General features: G+C 38.8%; 2 protein-coding genes across 6 annotated transcripts in view; one reads left to right on the top strand and one right to left on the bottom strand.

Annotated features, from left to right (window-relative positions):
- Window positions 1–11,838, bottom strand: part of ODR4 (odr-4 GPCR localization factor homolog) — a 40,820-nt gene extending 28,982 nt beyond the window's left edge. For 2 of the 3 annotated variants that reach the window (XM_059938065.1, XM_059938082.1), the window contains exons 1-5: window positions 11,643–11,838; window positions 8,756–8,876; window positions 6,075–6,209; window positions 2,067–2,162; window positions 55–161 (exon numbers count right to left, since the gene is read on the bottom strand). In XM_059938065.1, coding sequence (XP_059794048.1) covers window positions 55–161; window positions 2,067–2,162; window positions 6,075–6,209; window positions 8,756–8,854 — 437 coding nt within the window. In that variant the 5' untranslated portion in view covers window positions 8,855–8,876; window positions 11,643–11,838. Of the gene's footprint in view, window positions 1–54; window positions 162–2,066; window positions 2,163–6,074; window positions 6,210–8,755; window positions 8,877–10,718; window positions 10,823–11,642 lie in introns of all 3 variants that reach the window. The other variant, XM_059938074.1, reaches the window with a different exon arrangement.
- A 114-nt stretch (window positions 11,839–11,952) lies between these two features.
- TPR (translocated promoter region, nuclear basket protein) overlaps window positions 11,953–14,012 on the top strand; it is a 67,090-nt gene continuing 65,030 nt past the window's right edge. For 2 of the 3 annotated variants that reach the window (XM_059938029.1, XM_059938023.1), the window contains exons 1-2: window positions 11,953–12,060; window positions 12,426–12,743. In XM_059938029.1, coding sequence (XP_059794012.1) covers window positions 11,991–12,060; window positions 12,426–12,743 — 388 coding nt within the window. In that variant the 5' untranslated portion in view covers window positions 11,953–11,990. The remainder of the gene's footprint in view (window positions 12,061–12,425; window positions 12,744–14,012) is intronic. The other variant, XM_059938019.1, reaches the window with a different exon arrangement.

The raw sequence follows: 14,012 nt of genomic DNA, 5'->3' as shown, positions 1-14,012 counted from the left end.
AACATTATTTTGGTATCATATACTTTAGAACATAAACACCTAAATAAAAGATACTTTTTTGTAGAAGAGCAAAAGTGAAGTGTCACTCGTTCTGAGACCTCCTCGTCTGTGAAATTCCACAGTCTCTTTTTATTCATAGATTTTTCCACAGCAAATACTAGCTGAAAGAGAGGAAAACACATCAACTGAATGCAAAATAAAATAAGAAAGAGAGTGCAGAAAAAGACAATTATAATATCCTTAAGCACCCATCTAGCTTTAAAATTCCACGATGCTATCATTAAATTTCCTTTTTCTCAAAAGAAAGAGTGAAACTGATTATTAACCATTTAGATTCCATGTTTAGGGATATACAAAAATTAGGTATTAAATAAAAAAATATAATTCACTGTCATTAACGATCAACTGAACATGATTTGGGGCAACTAACATTTAAGTGAAGTACAGAATAAAGACTTTAAGTAGAATGAGAAGTGACAAGTGATTTTTAACCTATAAAAATGGAGCGTGTCACCCATTTGGCATTTCTTATTTAAATGTCACAAAAGATGTAAGGTAATACATAAGGGCACATAAAATATAGTAATAACATAAATTCTAAGTGAAAAAACATCAGAAATAGTGACAAAAATCTATGCCACATGTAAGAATTATAAAAATGCATACTTGATATGGGGAGAGGGTTCATAAATTTGGCTCTAAGCTTTCTAAAAATAATGTGCACAGAGAAACCCAATCAGTTCCCTAATTCGCACGGTCCAGAAGCTAAACAATTGATCAGAAGAGGCATAACTTTCTTAATAATGATATCAAAAGAAATTTCTTCAAAGACAATATTATGTAATATAACAAACAAAGTTCTTAGCAATGACCTTATGGGAGACAATGACAAGTTTTATAAGGTTACTTCATATACTGTCCCTCAGTGCAGGTCAATGGAAACAAAGTTAGATAATTAAAACGCTATAATTTCTGAAATAGGGCATTTCTAAAATTTTACATGCTTCTTAGAAACGAAAGAGATACAAAAAGCAAGAGGAAGGAGGATCTACTGCATCTCTCTAGCACTGAGCCCACATTCAACCCAACCACAAGAGGATGCACAGCCAATGCTATTAAATACACATGGATATAGATTACATTTCAAAATGCCAAATAGGATGAACGATTGTGAAAGAGGTACATTTATTTAAAATGGTAAAAATGGCAGAAGGTTGAATAACTTGCCAGGGGAGGGATTATCACCATTTTCTTCCTTTACCTCCATAAGTACAAATATCAAAGGTTTGAAGGTGGGATATTTGATGGGAGAGAATGTTACAAAACTGGAAGAATCTGTAGCACCTGGATTCTTAGCTGTACACTTTTTTACTAGAAAAAGGTTTGGGGGGATTCTGTGGGGTTTTGCACTTCTCAAGATAATGAGGTCTCCTTCTCTCTTGGGGTGGAAAATAACTTTTGAAGGCTTATTTGGATCTTAAGTACTAAAAGAGATGAAAACTGGCTGCACAGAGTTTGCTTTAGGTTTGGGCTTAAGGGGAAACAGCTTGTGGACCCTCACATTTACTTGTAAACCATGTTACCCAAATAACTGACATAGGAATTAAACAAAAAGCAGGGGATTCATAATAGATACTCGGTCCAGAAATAAAGAATAAGTATCTGACTGTCGTTATTTTATGTCTTACTCTCAGGATCCTGAGAGAATTGAAGAGGTGAAGAATTGCAAAACCTATTAATTTCATATTACAGCAATCACTTGGAACTAAATGGAAGGTCTAGCAGAATACTGCTACTGCACAAGAAAAATTGTTAAACCATTATAACTTGTTTCACAATAGTAAAAAATTATCTTTAAAATAACGACTATTTTAAAAATATGTAGCTTTGGTTGAAAATATAAATACTGACATGTATTACACTCGAGATACCAAGCAATTGGGTGGAAAAAGCTGTTTCAACATAATCCCAGCATAGAGAATTAATCTAAATATGCCTAGGATCACTGTATACAAGTATAATCAATTAAGATATAACTTTAAGAATTTCTGATATTTCAGACTTACTCTATGTAGGATATTTTGAAATTCATTTCCCATTTCTAAAGTTGTAATAATAAATACTCCAAGAACTAAAAGTCCCCCTGGTAGCATTCTGGATACCTAAAAACAGAAATATAGTATTAGCTAACAAAAGCATTTGACATCATATGCAATCTTTTGTGTTTGAGAAGCTAAATATTAAATCAGCAAATGCCTACCTAGTACCAACTATATGCAAAGCATTGAAGTAGGGGCTTTGAAAAAACTGGTTAAAATATTGAGAAATGGGGACTTCCCCGGTGGCACAGTGGTTAAGAATCCGCCTGCCAATTCAGGGGACACTGGTTCGAGTCCTGGTCTGGGAAGATCCCACATGCCACAGAGCTACTAAGCCTGTGCGCCACTACTACTGAGCCTGCGCTCTAGAGCCTACAAGCCACAATTACTGAGCCCGCGTGCCACAACTACTGAAGCCCGCGCGCCTAGAGGCTGTGCTCTGCAACAAGAGAAGCCACCGCAATGAGAAGCCTGCGCACCACAATGAAGTGTAGCCCCCGCTCGTCGCAACTAGAGAAAGCCCGTGCACAGCAACAAAGACCCAACACAGCCAAAATGGATGAAAACCAAGACGAATGGGGTGTTATTATGCACACAATCTTCCTAGAGTGTTCTTAACTTTTTACCTTAAAACTACTTTATAAATAAAACCATTTAGTAATGACACTCTTTAGCTACATCAATAAATAAACTCCTTTCTCCTAAGATCGAAAACTAAAATATCTCCTAAATTTTTCAATGGCTTCCACTATCAGCTAAATAAAATACAAATTTTTATCTTAGACTGGTATTGCAGACTCTCTAAAATCTGGCTGATCTGATATTCAGAGCCTCATTTGATACTACTGCCCACGAAATATTCAAGCATCAATCACAAACTTCTCACTGTTCTCCACATATATGGCTAGGCTTTCTAACTCTATACCTTTACTCAGGCTGCTCACTCAGCCTGAAAAGACTTTCTCTTACACGTCTACATGTCTGAACTCTACTGAATACCTCGAAGTCAGCTTGAGGAAGCTGCCTTCCCTGATCCTTTGATCTCCAAACTCCTGCAGGACCTCAGTGTAGTTTTCCCATGGAGCTTATCACATGAACGTGTACTATGGTTATGTCTGAACCTTACTAGTTGATCTGGGAGCTCCTTAATGGAAGAAGTTAATTCTCAACTACCTTTGTATCCCTATAATATTCAGCAGAGTCTGGGATTTGAGCAGAGGGGGTCCAACTTGAAACTCCATTGTTTCCTATTGTTTAGATTTACCTCAATTTTTAAAGCCTTCTTATTGATATTGGGCATTTAATATTATTTCCAATTTTTCTGTACCTTAAAATAATATTGGTTAAAAATCCTAGCAAGTTTCTGTGTTCACAGGATTATTTGCTTATAATAAATCTCCTGAGGTGGGTAACTAGGTTAAAGGGTCATACATATTTTTAAGGATTTTGACACATCCTACCAATTTGTCCTGCATAATATCTGTGATTTTCCTTCCACATCATTGTGGCTAGTTCCTAGTGCCACATGTATTCCTTTCTACTATCTATACTCATAGTGCTCTGGTTACCTTTTATGTACTTAATATATGAGCAAACTGATCACAAAGTTAAGTCTTCAGAAAATTAGATACCATGGTCTAACCCCTAATATATTTGCATTATGTCTGCTGGTGGTTCCCTCTGATTTCATAAATTCTATTTACTACAGTGACACAAGCTTGACATACATAAATAAGGAATAAAGCTTTCATACTTAGCATGGGGAACTTGTACATCTTTTCAAAATCATCAACAAATAAAATTAACCATTTCTTTCTAGAGGCAAAAAGATTATCTATTTTACTACATAAGTTTTATGTTTGTGTATATAGATGTATATAGACTAGACATAGATATAGATATAGGTATGTAATTTTACAGAAGGCCAAAAGCAAAATTAGAGTAGAAAGTTATTTACAAACCATTGGAAATTTAAGTTTAAAATATTTAATATTTCATTAGAAGTTGGTATTAAATATTTATTGCATTTTTCAAAAATATAACTACATACTACCCCGCATCACAAATGCAGATAAACATGTGTGTGTGTTTGAAGATTTAAAGATAATTGGAGAAGGAAATAATTTTATTTTTACCTAATTTAACATACTTTATTGGATGATATAATCCATTCAATAACTACTTTTAAGTGAATTTACTCATCATTCCCTCTGACTCACCCCAAATCTGTTTCCTCTTCGTGTAATGGCAACGCCATCTTCCTAGACCCAGGCTAAAAACAAAATCTCAATAATTTTTAGCAACTCTCTCACAATCTCTTTTTACTGCCAATCTACTTGGTCACTGAATCATCTTAATACTAGCTCTTTCTTTGAAATGTTTTGGCAATGAGGTTTTAGCCCACTGCTTTAGTTTGCTTATTTATCCATTCACTTATCCAATATTTTGGAGTTCTCATCATAAACCATGGGAACACTATGCTTGGCACTAAGGATACGGCCATAAACAAAACAGCCGTGACCCTGTCCTCAGGAAGCTTAGAGTCTAGTCACTAGCTCATGTCACCTTTTTTTTTTTTTTTAATTAATTAATTTTATTTTATTTATTTTTGGCTGTGTTGGGTCTTCGTTTCTGTGCGAGGGCTTTCTCCAGCTGCGGCGAGCGGGGGCCACTCTTCATCGCGGTGCGCGGGCCTCTCACTATCGCGGCCTCTCTAGTTGCGGAGCACAGGCTCCAGATGCGCAGGCTCAGTAGTTGTGGCTCACGGGCCTTGTCGCTCCGCGGCATGTGGGATCTTCCCAGACCAGGGCTCGAACCCGTGTCCCCTGCATTGACAGGCAGATTCTCAACCACTGCGCCACCAGGGAAGCCCTCATGTCACCTTTTTTTGAACTATTACTGTAACTGTATATTTTCTGCTCTCTCTCTCTCCAATCCCTCTACTCTCCATTTACACTGTACCAAGGCACTGCAATTACTTTCTCAATTATTGGCAGGATTATTTCTCAATCCTTCTCAAAATAGGGAGCTCTGAAAGTCTACCATAGAGCTACTGGCTCCAAAAGAACTCCTTCCTTCCTAGAATGACACTTCAAAACCATCCATAAACTGGCCCCATACAGTCTTATGTCTAAAAGCATTCTTTTATATACACCATGCTTCAATTATACCCAATTGTGTGCTATTCTAACATACCTTTAAATTTCATGCCTTTGGGTCATTTATCCACTGTCCTTTGTGCATTCAATGTGCTCCCTGACTTCTACTAGCAAAGTCCTATTCATCTTTCAAGTTCAGAGCCTTCCGTGAAGCTGTTTGAATCCAACCTTTGACAGATATTTAATCATTCCCCACTCTATATTCCTATAGTACTGTCCTATTTTTATTCACTTCTCTTACAATTTGTTTTGGTAATAATGTCTTTCACTTTGCTTAAAATATAAATTCTAAGGACATTAAAGAAAAATTTAACCATCATTTTATTTCCTCAGTACCTGGTTTAAGTCTTTAAAACAATCTGACCAGCAACAATGTTACCAATAACTAATATTATTTTAAAATAAGGAAAAATTGGAAATAAGGTAAATGACCAATAACAGGATATAGGTTAAAAAACACAACAGATAAAAGTTAACAATGGAAAAGCATAGTGTACAAGATCAAAGGCTTTCAAGTCACACCGCCTGGGTTCAAATCCCAGTTTCACTACCTATTACACTAATCTTGGGTGGATTACTTAACTTCAAGTAAGAAAATGCTTTTTTAAAAACTAGATGCAAGTAATCAATAAATAAAAAATATACTCATGGATGAAACAGAGCAGAAAATACTTCTATTTTTGATATACTACCCAAGTTTTGAAAACTTAAGAACGAGTACTCTGAAATCCTAGTCTAGTAACCTGAGGATAACGTACTTTTATTTTGTTAGTCAATAAACACAAACTTAACTATATAAAGAAACAAACATGATGACCTGGTTGGCATGTTCTATGGCCCATTCTTCATCCAAGTTATCCAACTTAGCTTTGGAATGTTTGGAGCTCTCATCTTGTTCCTCTTTGGGTGGTGTTCTAGTGGCAAGAATCACGTAATCCTTTTGTGAAGAACACTTAAAAACAAATTAGAAAAGCTTATTAGGGTGATAACTGACTGAGGAATGCAAAGCCCTTATGACATGCAAAAACTGAGCAATATTTATAGCAGCTTAAATTGTTTATACCTGTATTATACCAGAATCTACAGAGTAAACAACTTTCATGGATAGCCTTACAACATTTTCCTCACATGTTATTTATCTTTTAATATATTTAATACCAGCTCCTTATTTATTTGGGCAACCTGAATGTGAATCATGCAGTGGTCCTTAAAAATGGCTTACTGGAACAGATTAGACAGTTCAACAAATATAAAAACCCAATAAAATAAAGCAACAAATGACCTTGTGCATCTTACTTTCATAAAAACAATGATAGTGGGGAACGTGTTCATGTGTGTCCACAGAAAAACAAAGGTGAAGTGATATTAGATTTATGTTCCTCAGTTTTAATAGCAATTAAATGCTAACCAGAAGTGGGAAACCTAAAGATAAATTTAGGGAAAATTTAATAGCTCAGTCTCATTACAGTGAAAATTTCCTATAAAGAAAGAGTAAAAATACAAGTTAGCACAATGTTATCCTCACACATGACCTGAAATTCTAATCGTTAGTGTCATCCTGGAACAGAAAATAAAGGAAGAGAAATTATTTCAATAAAAGTTATTTCCAGAAAGTTACATTGAAATGCACACAAGGAAAAGGTAGGTGCTGATTAAGAAAGCTCTTTCTTTTCATAAAATCTATGATTTTGAAAAGAAAAAGAAACTGACTCTGGGAGTAGGAGACAGGCAAGCCTGAAAGCTTGAGCGGAAGGAAAGAAAAGTGATGAATCTTGGAACAAAGAGAAAGAAGAAGCATGTAGAATACTGAAAGGAATGAAAAGGCAGCATGAAGAGAGACTGGAATTCTCCCTAAATTGTGGGAGACTTATACGTAAGATGGTAATTTTGCTGAGCTCTAGAAACAGCCTATGTGCTGTAAGGCAGGTTTGGAAGAGGGTATTTCTCCCTGACCTTTCACCTTTACTGATCACTTCTGTTCCTAGCAAAAAGAACCCCATACTAGATGTTAAGTAACCTGAATCTAAAAGAAGTTCAGATTGTTGCCAGGAGAGGTCGTCTGGCTGTCTAATGAGAAGCCTCAGAGGGTGGTATTACCTGGGTGAACAGTGCAGGGTCTGCCCTCTGTCTTACAAGTTAAGAAATTGGATTTGTGAAAACTCTGAGAATGTACCTGTCTCTCAGGGCTACGCTGACATTACCTAAGATCATTCAGAATGATGCTAAAACTAGAATACCATGAAGGGATGTGAACATGCAAATCCTCTGCGTGGTGCATTCTTTATAAGTAGGCAACATAGGGCATCAAATTATAAGAGAAAGTAGCTTGGGAATGTGGATAGAATCAGAACAAGTTAATTATCCAATTTGAAGGTTCTAAGCCATCATGTTAAAATATCCAGAAAGAAAACTGCCCCCAGTAGGGTTTTATTTGCTATTAGGCCTCAAAATTAATCTTTGGACCAGAGTACACTCTCCCCTAAATAGTGTTTAGATGTATGTAGCCAGTTTGTTTGTGTGACTCTCCTTTTTTCATTTCTGTGTACTGCTGACAAGTCCTCCCTGCTGATTAACACATTCTTTTTTTTTTTAAATATATTTTTCTTAACCATATTTGCTTATTTATTTATTTTTATTTTATGGCTGTGTTGGGTCTTCGTTTCTGTGCGAGGGCTTTCTCCAGCTGTGGCAAGTGGGGGCCACTCCTCATTGCGGTGCGCGGGCCTCTCACTATTGTGGCCTCTCTTGTTGTGGAGCACAGGCTCCAGACGCGCAGGCTCAGTAATTGTGGCTCACGGGCCTAGTTGCTCCGCGGCATGTGGGATCTTCCCAGACCAGGGCTCGAACCCACGTCCCCTGCATTGGCAGGCAGATTCTCAACCACTGCGCCACCAGGGAAGTCCCTGATTAACACATTCTCCCTTCAATTATAATAAATCAGTGGGTGCTTATGCTTTTTAAAGTAACTGTCCAAATATCCATTCCATTTTGGTTTGATTTTTGAGCCTTAACTCTAAGAGGGAAATAAAATTTGTGTAATTTCCAAATTTCTCCCAGTCCCTTTCCCTCAATCTCCACTGAATCAATATTTTAAAAAAAATTCAATAAATGGGTACGATAATATACAATAAAATATATGACCTATATTTGCTACAAGTCTGAAATAAGACAAACTAGAAATAAAATTGTAAAAAGCTACCTTTGTAAAGAATTGGACAACCTGGAATTAAAGATTAAAGGGGTGCAAAAGTCACTTTGGAAAGACAATAAAACGTGAATAATCTGGTCAGTAGAATTCTAATTTTGCAGTTTCTACCTTATAAGTTACTTTTACATTGTCAAAAGGGAATGTGTTCTGACTTGGGCAAACCTGGGCTACATTCTTCTTTTTCATTCCATCCCTCCATCCCCTAACTTGAATTTATTGTTAAATAGCATATTTTAACTTTAAATCAACAAATTTGCTTTATCAGTAAATGCATAGGAAAAGATACATACCTGTCCTATTAAAAGACCAGAGACAAAAGCTTTTCCTTGGAGACTGATGTTTGAAAGATACTGGCCGACAGTCTCTTCTACAATGTAGGTTCTTCCCATTATTAAGAACTAATTCAACCTCCTAAATTACAAGAAAAAATACAGAACATTTTTAGGCAAAAAATATAATTTGCAATGTTTTCCTCATGGGGGTAGTATAAAGAGAGAAGTTGTACTACCCTGATACTACCCCATACCTTACAGTGATTGCTTATTCAATAGGGTATTCTTTCTTGCAAAGTTTGAATGTAGCTTCAGAATTCTCAACAGAGTGTTGCAGGAAATGACTACCAATCAACCAGAGTTGACATGAGCGATAAAACCTACTCTCATACCTCAGATAAAGAAGAGAACACTAAACTACTAGTAGCCAACACACCTGATTTCTCATTCAGATCTATTACTCCTTAGTTGTATCATCTTTGGTAATTTACTGCTGAGCCTCACTGTACTCATTTCTAAAACAGAAAAGATGATAATTTCTGAGTTGCTCAATGGGAGGTAAAGGGAATCAAATTCATGTATTCAGTAAGCACACTATAAAGAACCACTATGCAAAAGAAATTGTGCCAAGTGGGATGGCACGAAGATGAATAATACTTGGCCTCTGCCCTTGAGGAACTCAGAGTACAGCTGGAATGATGGAAGTAGACAAATAGCAATACAGTAATAACAAACATTTGTAGCGCTTCCATTTTGTGTAAGGCATTGTTCTAAGTACTTAACATATGGTGACATTTAATATTCAGAAAAACCCCCATGAGGTAGGGGATATATATACACCCTTGTTTTATAGATTTAGAAACTGAAACGAAAAAAGGTAACATAACTTGCCCAAGTGACAAATCTGGTAAGTGGCAAAGGTAGGATTTAACTTCAGGCAGTCTGGCTCTAAAATCCATTTCTTAAATAGGATTCTTAAATACTGTGCTCATACTAAGGAGTCATACCCAGTCTCTCAATTAAACTTTCACTAAGAGGGACTCCTGTTCTGCCCTCTCGCCAGTTTTGGGATGAAAATCAGCATATTCCTCTTACTGGCTCATGCTCCTTTGATTTGAGTTTCTGTAGCTTAAAATCAAAGATGCTGAATAAAAGAGGTAGGAAATAATAAATGATGATCTCAAGGAGTTCACATTCAGTGTGGGAGAAACAAATGTAAAGACATGATTCTAAAAAGCTATAAAATAGCCACAGAGAGACTGAAGAAACACAGTTGCAGCATTCTGAATAGCGGTAATAGTCACTTAGGTCCTGCAAAAAAAATTCCAATCTTATTCAGGACAACAAAGTCCAGGCAACTCTAGATGTGCTGAGGTGGCTTATCTGACATCAGTAAAATAAACTGCCAGTCACAATGATTTACATTACTCTAAAACTAAAGCCCAGAGAATTGCTTCCAGTTTGAAATGGCCTATTAGATGGTCTTTTTCCAAAGTTCCTGTTTGGTTTTGTCTCAAAATGCATTAAATTTCTTCTTAGCTCTCAGGTTTGCACTTTTTTTTTTTGGTGAAGTCTAGGACTGCCTGTGTAAATCATTAATGCCTCTAAAAAGTTAAGGGCCTTCCACTTTTACCACCCTAAGGTATGCATTTCTGTGTATTAAACTTTCTTCTACTTCATCATGCTATTCTACTCCTTTTCCTTCTGCCCTAAATAATTCTTAATTCTTACAAGAAATAGCAGTTAACAGTGACTCCAAGGTTATGATATGTAACTTTCTAATCTTACTTTTTCCAAAGTGTCATCTACTAGTCACATTAATGTGTAAGAAACTGAATGCAACAGAAAGATGAAAATCTTTGGGTTATGAAATCTGGTTGACTGTCGTATATTTTTTTTCTTTAGTGCTCCTTCAAAACTTTGAAATGTAGCTAACCATACTTTATAAAGGACACTAATAAAAATGTAGATCTTCTCTTACACAGTTCAATTTTTCCTGAAATGCTGTGTATCAGCAGAAGCTTTGCAAGTTGTCCAAACGCTGACTTGAGACCACTCAACTTCCCTGGACTCTGGTTTCCTAGTCTACAAAATAAAGAATTTGGATCATAGCAGGTCGGAAAACCTAATTTTAGGATTCTCGAAGTCCAAGTACAGAACATCTGCGTTTTCCAAATGGTAGATCAATGATGATAATATTGTGGCCCTAGGACATAATACAGTACTGCACATACAAGCAACCTTAATTAAAGTGCTTATATAAAATATTTTGGGGGAAAGAAACAACCTTAAGCTCCTTACTGCTAGTCTCAAAGGTCTGCTACTGTGGGAATTGTAGGGAGGATGACATTAGGAATGCTTTATTTTCAATAAAGAATTTAACAAATTCTTTTAGAAGAGTAATCAAACATGAAATAATCTACGGACTCAGCTTAGAAGTCACAGAACTACAATTTGGAAACAAGTAGCTCTGTTATGGTGGCAGGGTGAGAAGTGGTTTTTAAGAAGGAACGTGTTTAACAACTTCCGTTCCAACAGTTTTTCAATTTTAACAATATAAACACAAGGCAACATTTTCTGTAACGTTACCTTAAAACACAAATAAAAGCTACACTCAAACTCCTCCTTGGTTTTTTAAAATCCTCTTCCTGGAAAATAAACCGAGCTCCTTAAATTCCTATTAAATCACTGTTACCAACTCCGCCACCAAAAAACCAAAAAATCTAAGTAAGATAAGTCTCACAACTGGACTTGAGTGTGTCGTACAGGAGTGACCGTCCATATGTTTCCTACACTCTATCCCTTTCTGTCCTCCTTGAAAAGGCAGTTCTCTGTGCCCGAGTGCACACACATCACACACACACACACACACACACACACGGATTCCATCCTCAGGCTGACTCACCTGTACTCAGACTGTGCACGCGTGGCAGACAACTCAGTCGAACTGTCAGACCACCTGAGAAAAGTGTTTAGAGTGCAAGTACCAGCCTCCAGGGACCAGATTCGTCTCCGGTCCCAATTCCACAGTCAATGAATTCATCAGAAAGCGACGAACTTCCCGCACCTCACTTCCTACTCCACACCCGTGGTCTCTGGAGTCAGGTGACTCAGATTGATGACGCACGCTGGCCCCCTGCTTTCACCGCAGCGCCTCAGCCAAAGCGACTGCGGTCGCCACCCCGCCCCCTTCCGGGCGCCATTAAGAGCGTGGCGGTAGCCCGGCGTCTGCCGGCCGGCCCTGCTGGGACCGATGCCCTCTAGCGGCCCAGTGGCTAAAAGCCGCCAAAGAGGACGACCCATGGCATCCCGGAGCTATGACGGTAAGGTCGCTCTCCTCTTCAGGGAGGAACGTAGGTTAACGGGTATTATGTGGCGCCACCTCGCGGATAAGTGGTCGCGCGACAGGCAAGGAGAGCCGGGGGGCGGGGAGAAAGGAGGAAGCGGACTTGGTGGTGCGGAATTGGGCTCACGGAAGGGATTGGGAAAAACTACGTTTCCCAGAAGCCTAGGCGGCTAGAAGCGGGTGGAAAAGGGGGCCGGAAAGCGGAGTGCACGACAGGGGTCAGAGGCTGCCTCTGAACTCGTATTCCCAGGGTGCACAGCTTCCGGTGGTTGCGCGCGCACTGCGGACGCGGGCGCTGCGGCGCGTCCGGTGCAGCGGTTAACGCGGGACTCGATTTCCCAGGGTCCCGCTGTGGGAGTCTCCGTCGGGCGGGCGCGCGCGAGCCACCGAGCGAGGTGGCGGAGGCAGCAGCCCACGCTTCTGGGTCCTCTTGGTCTTCGCCTTTCTTCTCCGTTTCTGCTCCGTCGGCCGCTGCCGCCGCCGCCGCCGCGGTCCCCGGCCCGATCGACATGGCGGCGGTGTTGCAGCAAGTCCTGGAGCGCACAGAACTGAACAAGCTGCCTAAGTCGGTCCAGAACAAACTTGAGAAGTTCCTTGCTGACCAGCAGTCCGAGATCGATGGCCTCAAGGGGCGGCACGAGAAATTTAAGGTGGAGAGCGGTAAGTGCGACGCTCTTCCCGCCCTTGTTTCTGGGCGCGACCCCAGTGATGGCTGGTCTCCTCCCCTTGCAAGCTCGCCCCGTCCACGGCTTCACTGCTAGCATCGCTTCTCCGGCTCCGTGGACACCATAGGCCTTCTCGTAACTGCTTCCTTCACAGTTTGATACGAAGGAGCCTGTTTGTTTGTTTTTAAAATGTGAATCCACATTGAGTTCCTGTTTTCTTTGTAATTAGGGTGGTCTCATTTAGGGACGCCTAACGTCCGGCAAACAGAAATTGTGAAGATTTGGGTCTGTTTACACCGGGCTAGGGGTCTGCGACTCCTAACTCTTCTAAGCCTAGAGTACCCTGTCTGTATGTTGCACGTTAAATGATAGTAATTTCTGATCTGTTTTCTAGTCATCTGCCTTCAAAGGCCTATGTCTTTAATGATAACTTTCTGCACTTGTTCTGAGTCTGTCTCGCTCTGGTGCGTTTTGTGTTCACAAAAACGAGTAGGTGCATAAGACAGCGCTGGAAACACAGTGCACGTGCAGTAAATGTTTAACGTATCCGACTTCTTTCTAAAAGTTGGAGTTTGATAGAAAATATATTAAGACCTTATAAATACCTGTAGTAGTAGACCCTCAGATAAGAAAGTACCTCACAATGGTGACTTGAATATCGTTGAAGAAAGATTAAGAGCATAGTAATTACCATTAGTAAAATACAAACCGTCTGTTGTGTGTCTTGGTTTACCAGGTTGTGTGTCTTGGTTTACCAGGTTTTTTTGGTGGGGGGGGCGGTGCGGGACTGGTAACTGGTTTTTGCTAAGTGGATTGAAAATTCTGAAGAAGTTTTCATTTTAAAAAAATAAATAAAATTACCAAGCAGAATTGATGTTGAAAATTAATTCTCTGAATCCCAACACTGAATATAGTACCCTGCATTCTGTGTGTTAATTTACACAATAAATATTGAGCGTCTTCTATGTGCTTCTAATGTGCTGAACAGTACACTATCGGTCGCTTCCCTTGGAAAGTTAACATGTTTATTTTTACATAAATTTAGTAATTTTATATGTTCAGGCATTATTTTGGCTATCTTAAGACAAACCTTTTTAAAGCAAAGCAGTTTTTAACCTAAATAATTTTTTCTCCATTTAATAAATATATTTTTTGGGTCTGCTTTATGCTAAGAAGTCTACTGATGTGTGGGGGAAATACTATGATAAATGAGACATGTTGCCTGCCTTGAAGAATCTCATAATCTTGTGGAATAGGCAGAAAA

The sequence above is a fragment of the Balaenoptera ricei genome, chromosome 1, assembly GCF_028023285.1.
Source record: "Balaenoptera ricei isolate mBalRic1 chromosome 1, mBalRic1.hap2, whole genome shotgun sequence".
Classification (NCBI taxonomy): domain Eukaryota; kingdom Metazoa; phylum Chordata; class Mammalia; order Artiodactyla; family Balaenopteridae; genus Balaenoptera; species Balaenoptera ricei.
This window is presented reverse-complemented; position numbering and strand designations above follow the sequence as displayed.